Source organism: Leguminivora glycinivorella, chromosome 1, assembly GCF_023078275.1.
Source record: "Leguminivora glycinivorella isolate SPB_JAAS2020 chromosome 1, LegGlyc_1.1, whole genome shotgun sequence".
NCBI lineage: Eukaryota > Metazoa > Arthropoda > Insecta > Lepidoptera > Tortricidae > Leguminivora > Leguminivora glycinivorella.
The window spans coordinates 21220336-21234385 of record NC_062971.1 but is presented as its reverse complement, the minus strand read 5'-3'; the positions used below and the strand labels follow the sequence as shown (position 1 = coordinate 21234385).

General features: G+C 40.0%; 2 protein-coding genes across 2 annotated transcripts in view; one reads left to right on the top strand and one right to left on the bottom strand.

The window, feature by feature from the left end:
• Positions 1–3912, top strand: part of LOC125226576 — a 35054-nt gene extending 31142 nt beyond the window's left edge. The window contains exons 17-21 of the mRNA XM_048130579.1: positions 110–240; positions 566–755; positions 1557–1696; positions 2214–2360; positions 3403–3912. Of these exons, the coding sequence (XP_047986536.1) occupies positions 110–240; positions 566–755; positions 1557–1696; positions 2214–2354 (602 nt within the window). The 3' untranslated portion in view covers positions 2355–2360; positions 3403–3912. The remainder of the gene's footprint in view (positions 1–109; positions 241–565; positions 756–1556; positions 1697–2213; positions 2361–3402) is intronic.
• Positions 3780–12769, bottom strand: LOC125226583 (nucleoside diphosphate kinase homolog 5-like). The gene is made up of 4 exons (XM_048130589.1): positions 12613–12769; positions 6693–6865; positions 5233–5378; positions 3780–4805 (listed from the first exon to the last, which is right to left on the bottom strand). The coding sequence occupies exons 1-4, from the start codon at positions 12751–12753 to the stop codon at positions 4561–4563; spliced, it is 705 nt and encodes a 234-aa protein (XP_047986546.1). The 5' UTR covers positions 12754–12769; the 3' UTR covers positions 3780–4560.
• Positions 12770–14050: the final 1281 nt, after the last annotated feature.

The window sequence follows — 14050 nt, the reverse complement described above, 5'->3', positions numbered from 1 at the left end:
ATTTATATCTTTAAAATCGGAAAATTTTAATTTAAGGGATGTTTGTCAATTCATAGTTTAATTATATGCATTTGAATGAACTTGATTGAGTGCTTGAATGTTGTTGCAGAAACGAACGAAATCCCCGACAACACTGTAAACGGGCGTGTCGTGAAGCAGCCGCAGGCCAAGACTATATGCGTTATGTGCGAGTTCGTCATGAAGGAGATCGACGACGAAATCAAGGATAAACACAATCAGGTACGCTACTTACAATGATTAACACTATTAGTCAGACTTAACTAATTGTTTACTGCTTTCATTCGCCATTGGGATGCTAACGCTAAAAGACTGTATTAGGTCTAGTATTGTCAAGATTTTGAGCTAACTCAAAATATATGAGCACGGACCAACCAAAACAATAAAGACATTTTTCATGCTCCCTGCTTTCATGCGCCATAGTGGTCAGTCATTCGCTACGCCAGTAAAGCGGTCCGTCAAAAGATCGTATTGACTAGAGCAATTAGATGATCAATCGGATCGTCAAGGCCTTTTTTAATATGTTTCTAAATATTTGATTTTGCAGGACGAGATCAAAAACGTAGTCCACGGCATCTGCAAGCGCATGCCCAAGTCGGTGAAGGCCGACTGCGACCAGTTCGTGGAGAAATACGCCGACCTCGTCATCAGCCTGCTGGCCCAGGAGCTGGAGCCTGATGAGATCTGCCGCGAACTCAAGCTGTGCGACTCCAACCGCGCCGTCTCCGTCATCAGAGGTAACACATTTGTCGGCGAACATATGTAGCACACTTATCGGCGAACAGAGGTAGCACACTTGTCGGCGAACAGAGGTAGCAAACTTGTCGGTGAAGGCCGACACCGACCAGTTCGTCGAGAAATACGCCAACCTCATCATCAGCCTGCTGGCCCAGGAGCTGGAGCCTGATGAGATCTGCCGCGTACTCAAGCTGTGCGACTTTAACCGCGCCGTCTCCGTCATCAGAGGTAACACATTTGGCTGTGAAGGCAGTCATCCTCCTTGCGCTATCCCGGCATTTTGCCACGGCTCATGGGAGCCTGGGGTCTGCTTTGACAACTAATCCCAAGATTTGGCGTAGGCACTAGTTTTTACGAAAGCGACTGCCATCTGACCTTCCAACCTGAAGGGTAAACTAGACCTTATTGGAATTGGTCCGGTTTCCTCACGATGTTTTTCCTTCACCGAAAAGCGACTGGCAAATATCAAATGACATTTCGCACATAAATTCCGAAAAACTCATTGGTGCGAGCCGGGGTTCGAACCCGCGACCTCCGGATTGAAAGTCGCACGCTCTTACCGCTGGGCCACCAGCGCTTGTCAGTGAAGGCAGTATTACTTGAAATTACCCACCAGTCAATGTACCCTTATGTAATTACTCTTATGTACTTTTTACCAATTATCATCACTTAAAGTGTCTACGATCAAATGAATCCTAAATAATGACGAATAAAAAATAAGCTCCTAAATTTCTAATTCGACGCAGACGGTATCGCGAGGTAGTTATTTATAGTTTAAACAATACTTTATGTTTGCACAGAGGACGTGCTGAACTGCGCCGTGTGCGAGACGGTGGTGGTGGCCGTGAAGAAGGTGCTCAGCAGTGACAAGGTCGACCACGACATCGTGCACATCGTGGAGAAGTCGTGCACGCTGCTGCCCGCCAAGTACTCGCAACGGGTAAGTGTTGTACAGAGCACGTGCTATAATATACTGCGCCGTGTGCGAGACGATCCACCACCATCGCTCAGTATAGTTCGTCCGGCGGTGTAAGAGCCAAAAGCCATAAAGATAAGCTAATTATTCATCTATTGTTAACCATTGTATGCCATTGTAACAAGTTTTATGGCTTTTAGCTCTTAAACCGTCGGACAGACAATACCTGCTGAGCAACGACAAAATCGATCACGACATCGTGCACGTCCGTCGTCAAGAAGTCGGGCGCGCTGCTGATAAATGTTCCTAGCGCAAAGCCAAAATTTTACCGACACGTGGGGTGAAATATTGTTTTAATATTTATCCTGTGCTTCATACTAAAAAGAGATATAGCACTTGACTATTTATAATATATTTATATTTATACGATAAAATGTAAAAAGGTACGTCCGTGACAGAGTTGTCGGGAAAAGGAGAATATAAATAATATTGACTCCATTGTGTTGTGTTAGGATAATCTGATCTAGTGGTTGTATTGCAGTGCCACACCCTGATGGAGATCTACGGCGACTCCGTGATCCACCTGATCGAGCAGTACGGCACCAAGGCCGTGTGCCAGAAGATCGGCCTCTGCGCCGACTCTAACGCCGCCTTCGTGCATCTGAACTCGCGCAAGCATTGAGTGATGGTATGTATCAAATCTTAAGTCGCGTCTCGGTATACTGCAGCAAACTATCGAATATTGGCGCACTCGAACGTGCCGCGCGACGGACCACTGTCGGTTTTTGGGCGCGCGGCAATAATGAAAAGTGTCGTACTTGAATTAAATTACACGGCTCTAAACAGTTACTATGGACCAGTAAAAGTTGTGAATATAATAGTACATTACGATACAAGTGCGTAAAAAAGGAAGTTCGAAACGAGTGGCGACACGAGTTAAGAATTTCCTTTTCGCACGTGTATCGTACGACGTTTTTCAGTACAGATGGCCCTCCGAAGTTTCGACCTGGCATATAATGAACCACTTCTCGCACTAGTGCGTCAAAAAAACACCATCTGTACTGAAAAATAATTTTTCTACTCCCGTACTGTTATTCGTGAGTTACAAGGTCGTGCATAGAACTTAAAAACCCTACATAAAAGATGTCAGGACAAGTCTATCTAGTCTATACCCTGAAAACATTTAGTAGAAGTAGCACGATATAGCTGTTACAGTTCAGTAAATACATTGCTACCAACTTAACAAACCAATTCGCAGAGTCGAGACTCCTTCGTTTTCTGCTGCGTTCATTGGCGACGCGTCGAATCGCATTCAAATGTATGAGAACTCGATTCAACTCGGCTCGATTCGTCTTAGTGGCCAGGCTTCAAAGAACCATACCATAGACAGTTTTATTTTCATGTTTGCACTCAAACTGCACTAGATAACTAAGATGACTGAAAGTAGGTATTTGTTGATTTATAATTTTCTTTCAAAATAAGTGCTTGGTCGTAGAAAAAGTATTGTATGCAACGGTGTTTAACTGAGTCAAAAAATGCTCGTGGCGTCTTTATTAACAATTTTCGGCTTCGCCTCAAATTGTTACCCACGCCACTCACCTTTTTTGACCTCTTTTAACCACCAGTTGCATAAAATACTATAAGATGACAAGGAGTACGGCAAAAATTTACTTTGGGCGTCAAAGGTATAAAATATCACGAAACAAATTTTATTGTTCTTTTCTTTTCAGATGCAACAGCAGCGTGGCGGTTATCAGCAATCTCCAGTAAAAATAAGCCATGATTTTTTTACCAAATTTTTTAGCTGTAAGTTGGATATATTTTCATTAAACCTACTGTGACTATTATACATATAGGCAGGAGAATAGGAGAAAATTTACTCATATTATCCTAATTAAACTAGTGAATGTATAGATATATTTTTCTAAAGAAGTGTACTTATTAGAAACGGACGAATGCGGTAATAGTCACAGTAATTGAAATTTTTATTAAGTAATATTACATCGTTCACGGCAATAAAATTCATAAATGTTAAAAATATCAATCCTCCGATTTAATTTCAGTGCAACATTTATTTTTAAGAGGGTATTTAGTTTAGTTATTTGTGCAAGTACGTAAAATAATCGAGACTTAATCAAGTATAATTTGTTTTACTCACAGCCTGTTTATCTTTCTTCGTTTACTTAGCCTGTGATAAACTGATTTGTAACATGTTTCTACGAATAAAATTGAGAAAATGTTATTGTCGTTTTATTTCGAAATACATACTAATTCATTAAATCAAATCAATAGTAGGTTTGTCTAATACGATTAAGGTGAACCGGGCTATTGCCTCTGCTGGGGTAGTAAATATATGTATATTATTTTAATCATTCTTATTTACTATAACGGAATATACTAAAACTATGATAGACGTATAATTTTATTTGGTGTCCATACTTCTAATCGTTTAGAAGGTATCTTTAAAAAACGCATTTATCCCACCGGACACAAATGCAAATACTCCGATTGACCTTAAGTTAAAGTAAGTCCACGTTTCCATTATGTCGTGTCGATAGATAGCTACACACAATCCACGACACATACAAGCCACGACAGGATGATTCATACTTTCTGACGTTAGACACAATAAAAGGTTCAGTTGCATCAACCGCATTTGACAGACACATCATCGTCACGCAGCAGACGTCTATGGAACTTCCCATACAATTAAATTTAACGAACGCTTTCACGGTGACAGACGGTTTGGTGCAACCGACCCTAACTCTGTATCAATATACACTCGTCCTAATAGACACACTCGCTGATCGATTTACGGTTCACAACAGCTACTAACAACAGACGCAGTGACTAGTGACCCGTATGAGTATACATATATTTATATATAGCTACTCCTTGGACAGCTCGCTCGGTTGCGGCGTGACACACCTCTCGTCCTCCCGCAGGTCTCTCGGCTGCGGCGCCACGCGCGGCTCGTTCGGGTTGTTGTCCAGCAGGTACTCGGCCAGCCACAGCACGGGCTCGGCCGGCCGCTCGTGCGCCAGCGCCGTCAGCCCCGGCGTCAGCACCTCCGTCAGGTGCTTCTGGATGTAGTCCTTCACCTGCCAGCGCCGGAGGATCGGCCCGACTACCACTGCAGATAAAATCGCTTGTGTTAAGAACGGTCTAGACGGGACAATTTATCGCCGATATGATTTTCTGGTTATTTCATATTACGACGCAAACATATTATATTATTGATCTGAAAGCCAATCTGATCTTAAAGTCTGATATAAAAAGATCGAAGATTGTTTAAATTGTTAGAAATGGAAATGATGTACTTACCTGTTGGTGTGATCCTTGCTACTCTGAGGTTATCTTGAGGGGAGAAGTGTATCTCCTCTCTCTCACGCCAGTAGGTACTCCTGTATATAATTATACCTATCTACATGCCTCCCAGACGATTTCCGCGACGTTCTCGCGACCGTGCAGACCTGCCAGCACGTAAGCAGGCGCGCTAGTAGGTTAGCCTGCCAGGCCAGTAGTTCTAAGAAATTCTACAGAAACAGTTGAAACCGTACTTGTAGGAAAGAAGAAGTGTATCTCCCTGATGGCCTCTGAGAGGTTCTCGCTGCCATGCAGACCGTTGAAGTAGTCTCCGAACGCTGTGCGGCGCCCGTAACAGGCGCGCAGGCTGTCCGGCCAGTACGCTTGAGCCTCCTCCACCCTGCAATATTGAATTTGACATTTACAAGCGAAACATGATACGTAATAACCTAATAACAGTAATAGGTACCTACCTATACCTATGTAATTTTCATCACACTCGCTTGTAAACGGTGTTATTTATTACATGCTTGCATACTGATACGTAATGAGCTATTTTACCGCCCTAGGGCGGTAAAGTGTATACCTGGGTGCGTAGCCGAATGGCACTAACGCTCACGAAACGAAACGCTAGTAGATATATATCTCTATCGCTCGTGCGTATTGGCGTGACAGAGCCGGACTAACTGGCGCGGCGTTTCGTTTTCGTTTGGCGTCGGAGAAATGCCATTCGGCTACGCACGCTGGGTGGGGCCTTTCACGACCTGACAAAAACTACAAGATGGCGTGGCGGACGAATGTTCGAAATGCCAGCGTAGGTATTTCAATACATTTAATTAGTTTAAAATTTGATTATTACTTCGCGAGTGTGGTGAAAAACATTGTATATATCACGGGAAGCTGAAGGATGAAACTCGAGTTCTTAAAGCCCTCTGCCTTCGGGGAGTCGGGCTTCAAACAGCCTCCCGTTCGTAATCCTTCACTTTCCGCCCTTGAAACACAATGTACTATTTATTACATCTCAGCAGACTTTCGAGCTGACTCAGTATCGCGGGTAAGGAGCACGAGCACGATGATCAGTCAGGAGTGACAATTAGTACCTAATACCCATAGCAGCTACTTTACAAAGGAATGAGAGCGTATTCATAATTATTTTTAAAAACCGGGACTTAATCGCGTATAACTACATATTAAACTGACCTCCAACGTTTCAAGGACGGCGTTGTCCCCGTGGTCTCGGAGAAGACTGGCTTGAAATGACATCAACACCTTCTGACAGCCGCGCGAGTTTTTCGAACTACCCGCATTTGGTTTTGATTATCAACTTGAACTGTTATCGCACTAGGGATGTTACTCTGTCGACATACAACACTGACGATATTCGATTTAACGACTGTCGATATTATTTTCGGCTTACACTTATTAATGACAGGATTCCATGTGGATGAGATCCTAAAACCTTCGTCCTGATTGAAATTGCGATGTTTTTTGCGACGGGGACAACGCCGTCCTTGAAACGTTGGAGGTCAGTTTAATATGTAGTTATACGCGATTAAGTCCCGGTTTTTAAAAATAATTATGTGTAATAATCGTGAAAATTTAAATCAGTGAGAGCGTATTCGTTGGGCTCTCGCGGCAAATTCGTTACATTACAGGCTCGCGAAGAACTCGTTACGCGCTCGTTTCGCTTTCGAGTCGCCTCTACTCTAAGTACCTGGCAGGGCCCATAAGCGTCCTCCACTTCTGTATAGCATTACGAGCTGCCAGCACTAGTGCGATGACCGGGCCCCGGGATATGTGCGCCACCAAGTGCGGGAAGTGGTGGCGGCCGTAGTGACCCTTGTACAGCTCCGCCGCTTGCTCGGGCGTCAAGTGGACTTGGCGTTTCTGTCCAAAATTTGTAATCAATATAGATTTAAACATTAAATAAATGTCATATACAAAGAAAACGTGACCAAAGCCTCCAGTGCTCCGAGCTGGAATCGAACCAGCGTACTCCGCTTACCGGGCGAATGCCAGAACCACTCGTGGACCGATAGCCGAGTGGTTCTGGCATTCGCCCGGTAAGCGGAGTACGCTGGTTCGATTCCAGCTCGGAGCACTGGAGGCTTTGGTCACTTTTTCTTTGTATATGACATTTATTTAATGTTTAAACATAATAGTAGTGTTACTACTTAAAATTTTCTATGAAAGTAATTTAATTTGTTCTTAGAGCAATATAGACTTTTTGTATTCCGGCATAGAATAAATATATTCCAGCATGAAAAATATCACTCTATATTAGCAGCTGATACGTTTACGTTTTTTACGTGTAGGTTATGTGTACCGCAAAAAAGACGATGTTGGCCTTAATTAGTCAGCTGTAACTACCTATGTAAATGAGTAGGGTGATTTTAGGTAGGTTCACTTTATTCTCTATGTGAACTATATAGATACACTTAATCCGTTTAGAAAATAAAAAAAAACTTGAAAAGTTCAATAGGTAAACGTTGACAATTTATTGCAAGGCTCTCTAGGTTTGCTTAGAAAACAAATATTCCTAAGTTTAGGAAACAGGTTGCTGTGGTTGCTAAATTATGGCACTAAAATGTACTTAAACGTTTTATTCTACCTACAATTTTGATACAACCACCATTATTTTCATTTTGACCAAAACTTGTGGTTAAGCATAACAGGTTCATACATAATTTTTAAGAAAAAAAAACCGTTGCCTTTCGGGTTCTGGTGAAAGTTACTTGCGAATGTTGGAATATGTAGAAATGTGTAGGTATTTTTTAAAACTGCTTTTAAGCTTTAATTATTAGATAACATAAAGAATTCGTATAACAAAACATCTTACAAGATGGACCTAAGGAGCGCGGAACCCTTTCTAAATCACGAGGGCTTTGAGAAATCCTATGCGTATGTAATAATAACTAGATCCGTCAGTCGCCGGCACTGGCCGGGGCCCTTCAAACGTCAACAAGAATATTTAATTAGTTTCATGGCGTCCATAGATAGCGTAGCTGGGGTGCTCCAGTGTCAGTATAGCAGATTGTAGGGTTGTCAAAATCAGACTACCAATACTAACATAAAACCGTGAAACTGCGTGTCGAAACGCACATAATCGAACAAAATTTTGTCCTTATTATTTTTAATAGTATTTACCTACTTCATTTAAAATCGTTCAAATAAATCTCAAGAGAATTTTATGTACTGCACATTTATATTTGGTGATTTTTTTCTACAATATTATATAGGTACTAATTAGCGACGCTAAAACACATTTTCTGTAAATATTTTTCATTAATATTCGCTTTAATTTTTGAAATATATAGTTGTGACATGACGAAACTAGGTTTGACTACAAAACTTTAATTGGAAAATATCATTCGTACGTAGGTAGATAAAAGATTTAACAAAATCTCATTTATTTAAACAAGTCACGAGTGGCAGCCCTGTTCGAGGGCTGTCTGTGACGCGAAATAATGCCGACACCCCTCGCTGTGATACTTTGCATATTGCCCGCCCTCGCCTGGACATGACGAGTGGACGCGCGTAGGGTATAGTATTTTCACCACACCAACTGGTAACGACATACCTTGCTATTCGAAAACAGATAGCAAAATTGCATTTTTTCGCAAGAGTGCAAAGTAATTTCATACAAATTTTTTAAGCTGGTTGGTAGAATTTACCTATAAAATGATGATTTTGAATCATAAATAGTGAATAAATTGATGGATTTGATTTAGTTTGATGTTTTATAGTCAATGTTTTGTTCGTGTTGGTGTGGTGAAAAATTTTGTGTTTCACTCGGTGGCAAAGTTGGTTTAACCTTCGTACCTTGAAACCCTCGCGACGCTCAAGATTCCACTTATTGAACCACTCGCTACGCTCGCGGTTCAATATTGGAATCTTTCGCTTGGCACGTGCGGTTAAACGACTACTTTGCCCCTTGTAAAACAAATAACTATTTCTAACTTGATACTAAATAGTATGACTCGTACCTATCAAATATTTAAAATACCGACGTCAAAATTCTTATTAGAGTCAAGCAAGGCTTATTTTACACGTCAAACTTCTATGAAATGAATCTATGCTTACACGTGCAAAATCTGCCATATCAAAATTCTTCTTCAAAATCTGCGTTAATTAAGTAATTTAGGTCTGACTCTAGCTTTAGGTACGATAGAAGTGTTTGTTTGAAGAAATTGCTTTTTGAGATACACAAATCCTATCTTATATAGATCGAATATTTGGCGTATATTATGTTCGAATCGTATGTATTTTTACAAAAGGATTTTCACAGCTCATTGAGTAGCAAACTTTTCTTCATATAATTTATTATTTTCAGTTAGTGTCTCTAAGTAGGTAGGTTTGAAACTAAAATCAGACCGTTAGTTATTCTTTGACGGCGTATATCCATACTATATCCATACTAATATTATAAATGAGAAAGTGTGTGTGTCTGTTTGTTTGTCCGTCTTTCACGGCAAAACGGAGTGACGAATTGTCGTGATTTTTTAAGTGGAGATACTTGAAGGAACGGAGAGTGACATCATCATCATGGCTACTTTTTGTCTCTTTCTAACGCGAGCGAAGCCGCGGGTAAAAGCTAAAGCGGGTAAATAAAAGAGACAACGAGAAAAGGTGTTAATGCTGACCCTAACTCTCGGACACTCGGACCCGCTGTGCCATTATCCCAAGGGATGTAAAAAAGGGGTGCAATCGTAATGCCTGATTCTAATGAAGCAACTGAAGTTTGGCACTGCATGCCCTTGGAAAAACCTAAAAAGCGAAAATAGCAAGGGAAGGTTCAAGACACTAAGCGTAATAATCTCATCTTGTACAGTTTACAAAGGAGACATGAGTACCTATACTCTGTCAACCAAGTCTGTCAGTAAATAAGAACAAAGAAAACTATATGAATCCTTTTCTCTAGGGTGCTAGAGAAAAGGTTACCTATAGTTTTCTTAGTTCTTATTTACTGACAGACTTGTTTGACAGAATATACAATGGACGATTCGTAACCGCGCGTATATTAAGTAAGCCATAAAACCCAAATGATGCCGTTTACAGCACGTGCGGCATCACTTATGTAGGTATGTTAGCGGATTACCAAGAAACGAGTGGCATATTTATTGTAATATTGAAGATAATACTAATTCATTATGAACATGAATCATTAGGTACTACGCTCTAGCACAATAAATTACCTACACATTTTTTTATCTATTTTGTACATACTTTATTATTTTTCATATATTCTCATGACACTCAACAGCTGTTTAGTGGCCAAAGTAGTACTAGTAGTAGTAGTAATAGTACTCTCCATACAATTTAAGAGCCTCAAGTGCCTTAAATTAATTAGATTTATTTGCTTTCGAAGAAGGAATTTACATTTATTAATTGTATTTATAGAAAAGTACCTAATTATAATTATAACCGTTTTACCCTTTTCAGTTACAGCAGTTCACGTGGCAACTTGCAAATGAGAATATAAAGTGAAAACCCTCTGCAACGCATAGGTACGTCATTCGCGAATGCAAGTCACATGTTAGGAAAACGTGAACCGACAAAATTGATGTGTTAATTTTTCAATAAACCATTTTTGGGGCCAATTCGTTTTATCCCTAAGGAAAATAGGTTAGTGGAAAACAGCTTCAAACAAAACTAAGTGGTCACGAGACTCACGACCCTCAGTAATGAGTAGTGACCCTATTCGTGGCGTCGTTTCAAAGAATATTATTCTGAAATAATTTTTAAGAAAAAAAACCGTCGCCTTTCGGGTTCTGGTGACAGCTACTTGCGAATGTTGGATTATGTAGAAATGAGTAAGTATTTTTTAAAACTGCTTTTAATGATTTAATTATTAGATGGCAATACAAATGAATATACGTATAACGTTAAGGTTTCCTCAATTCCTCATGAATACGATTATATTATAAGAAATCGAAGCTTGACAAACTTTGACTTGAAAACTCAATATGCTTAACAAACATAATTAAATAAATGTCACTGTTCTGAACTTAAATTCATGCTTTCCTTACAAAAATACCAAAGTCACTATGAGTGTGCCGTTCAGATTTGAGAAGTTCGGTTCTGACTATCATCAGCAGTTCCACTGCACCAAATGTCACTGTTCTGGACGTAAGTGCATGCTGTTCTTATAAAAATACCAAAGTCACTATAAGCGTGCCGTTCAGATTTGAGGAGTTCGGTTCTGACCATCATCAGCAGTTCCACTGTACCAAATGTCACTGTTCTAGACGTAAGCGCATGCAGTTTTTATAAAAATGGCAAAGTCACTATAAGCGTGCCGTTCAGATTTGAGGAGTTTGGTTCTGGCCATCATCAGCAATTCCACTGCACCAAATGTCACTGTGCTGGACGAAAGTGCATGCTGTTCTTATACAAATACCAAAGTCACTATAAGCGTGCCGTTCAGATTTGAGGAATTCGGTTCTGACCATCATCAGCAATTCCACTGCACCAAATGTCACTGTTCTGGACAAAAGTGCATGCTGTTCTTATAAAAATACCAAAGTCACTATAAGCGTGCCGTTCAGATTTGAAGAGTTCCGTTCTGGCCATCATCAGCAGTTCCACTGCACCAAATGTCACTGTTCCGTACCTAAATGCAAGCTGTTTCTTTAAAAACACAAAAATCACCATATGTATGCCTTTCAGATTCGAGGAGTTCCCTCGATTTCTTCAGGATCCCATCATCAGAACTGGGTTCTGAGAAAAATGGGACCAATCTGTATGCATATACATTCAATCAAAAAAAAAATTTCAACATCGGTCCAGTAACGACGGAGATATCGAGGAACAAACATAAAAAATAAAAATAAAAAAATAAAAAAAACATACAGACGACTTGATAACCGTCCTTCTTGAGAGATATGAGGCGACGGTTAAAAATGAATCTCTGGTAGTGAGAAATCGAAAGAACATATATTATCAGTGTGCGTAGCCGAATGCACAAACGCTCACGAAGCGCTCACGATAAATATCTCTTTCGTAGCGATTTATCGCTATCGCTCTTGCGTATTGGCGAGACCGAGCCAGACTACATTTCTGCGGCGTTTCGGTGGCGTTTCGCGTCGCAGAAATGCCATTCGGCTACGGGGCCAGAGTACTTAGCCAACGTCACAGTCGTACTCATATCGTTATCGTAGCTACCGGCGTAGCTGAATGGCAATCGTTTACGCCAGACGCCGACAGAAATGCAGTCTGGCTCGCGCCAATACTATTTGGCTACGTATCCTGATATATCTATCGTTCTTCTGTATTGGCGCGAAAAAAACCAGCTAGCTACAATAACGATATCAGGAGAGCGATTGTATTATCTAGGTATCCAGGACATAATTATAACTGTGACATCTAAAAGAGAGACCTGTGCTCAATTGTACACGTTAAATTTTCGTAAAACATATTCAAATAATAAATGAACTCACGTTATTATATCGCTATTGCTGCGACATGTTTCGGACCAATTTGGAGGCCCCTCTTCAGGGATATAGGAGTTCACGCGGCGGCTAAACTCCGTGGACACGGTGTCCTTTTCATGTCATTTGGGTGCTCAATTGCTCATAAGTAAATAGGCAATAAAGTACCTACCGATAGTTTAATCACAAAGAAAAAAAACTAACAGCAAGTATGATGAAACCGTTGTTCCGTATATGGTTCTCGATAGCCTCAGCATCCTCCAGAGCCTCCGGCTTGATCAGTGCCAGCGTCCGCTCCGAGTATGATTGGAACTCCAACTCAGAATCTGATGACGCGATCGACATGATTCCTGGTCTTTTCGATTGGATAACAACTAAATATTTTCGGGGAAGCGATTTAAATAACTGCGATGATGAAAACAAAATCTTATTTATTTTGGTTTTTAATTGATAAGTGACTTTTGTGTCATTCGAATGTTTTTTTTTTTCGCCTTGGTGATAAATGCTGCTGAGATAATTTGCCATTTATGAATCGAATGACGCGATCGACATGATTCCTGGTCTTTTCGATTGGATAACAACTAAATATTTTCGGGGAAGCGATTTAAATAACTGCGATGATGAAAACAAAATCTTATTTATTTTGGTTTTTAATTGATAAGTGACTTTTGTGTCATTCGAATGTTTTTTTTTTTCGCCTTGGTGATAAATGCTGCTGAGATAATTTGCCATTTAAAATAAATTTTTCGAGTAAAACTAAGTAAGATCCATTTTTTGTGCTGCCTTTACTCCGTTTTCACATTATCCGATCCGATATCGGATGTCGGAAGGATTTCAATGGAAAAAATCCAAGTGTAATGTATGGGATATCGGTCCTACATCCGATATCGGATCGGATAATGTGAAAACGCACTTATTCGTTATGTATTGTACTATGCATTTCTTAATGAGATAGGTAATGCAATTATAATATTTTTGAAACATTCAAATACATTTACATAACTTTTTTCACCGTTGTCCTTTTCAGTTTTGTATTTTGATCCGCATACATTTGGACATTTTCTTAGTGTTTAAAAAGTCTAATGTCATTATTGTCAAAAATTTGGTAAGTATTATAATAAATTGGTATTAAAACTTTAGCGCGAAATCTTTAGCGCATTCAATTGGATTCCTATTTTTAGTTAGGTATATTGTTAGTTACATCTTAATAGACTTCTACCAGTTCAACTTTATTTAGTCGTCACATATATACGAGTATACTATAGATAAGCAGATATAGTATGTGGGGTGTCGAGTATGTAGGGTGTAACAGAGGCAGCCCGTTCGTACCTAAGCACTAAGGTCTAGGTCAGTTACCACCTACCCACCTGAGAAGTGTAAGTAGCTATTTATAGTATGATATAGGAATAGTAAACCTATAAAAAAGAGTGTGGGCACTAGATAAAAAGGTGTTTTGAATAGGTGGTGACGACCCATTTGGTTGCACAATAACTAAAGTTTTATAATAGTCAACCTATACCTTCGTAATAGTAAAACATATTGGTGAATAATCTAATAATTCACTCGTACAAGCAACGAACACACAAATGTAAATTCGTTATTGAAAAGTGCACAGTCTATTAAGAATAATTATTAGAACAAA

Bases quoted from the DNA above. Each gene is read 5' to 3' on its own strand.
- LOC125226583 (XM_048130589.1), bottom strand. From the start codon at position 12,753: ATGTCGATCGCGTCATCAGATTCTGAGTTGGAGTTCCAATCATACTCG. The intron at 6,866-12,612 runs GTTAGTTTTTTT...AATTTTGGACAG, and splicing joins ACGGTTTCATCATACTTGCT to AAACGCCAAGTCCACTTGAC. The intron at 5,379-6,692 runs GTACTTAGAGTA...TCAATATTGCAG, and splicing joins ACGCTTATGGGCCCTGCCAG to GGTGGAGGAGGCTCAAGCGT.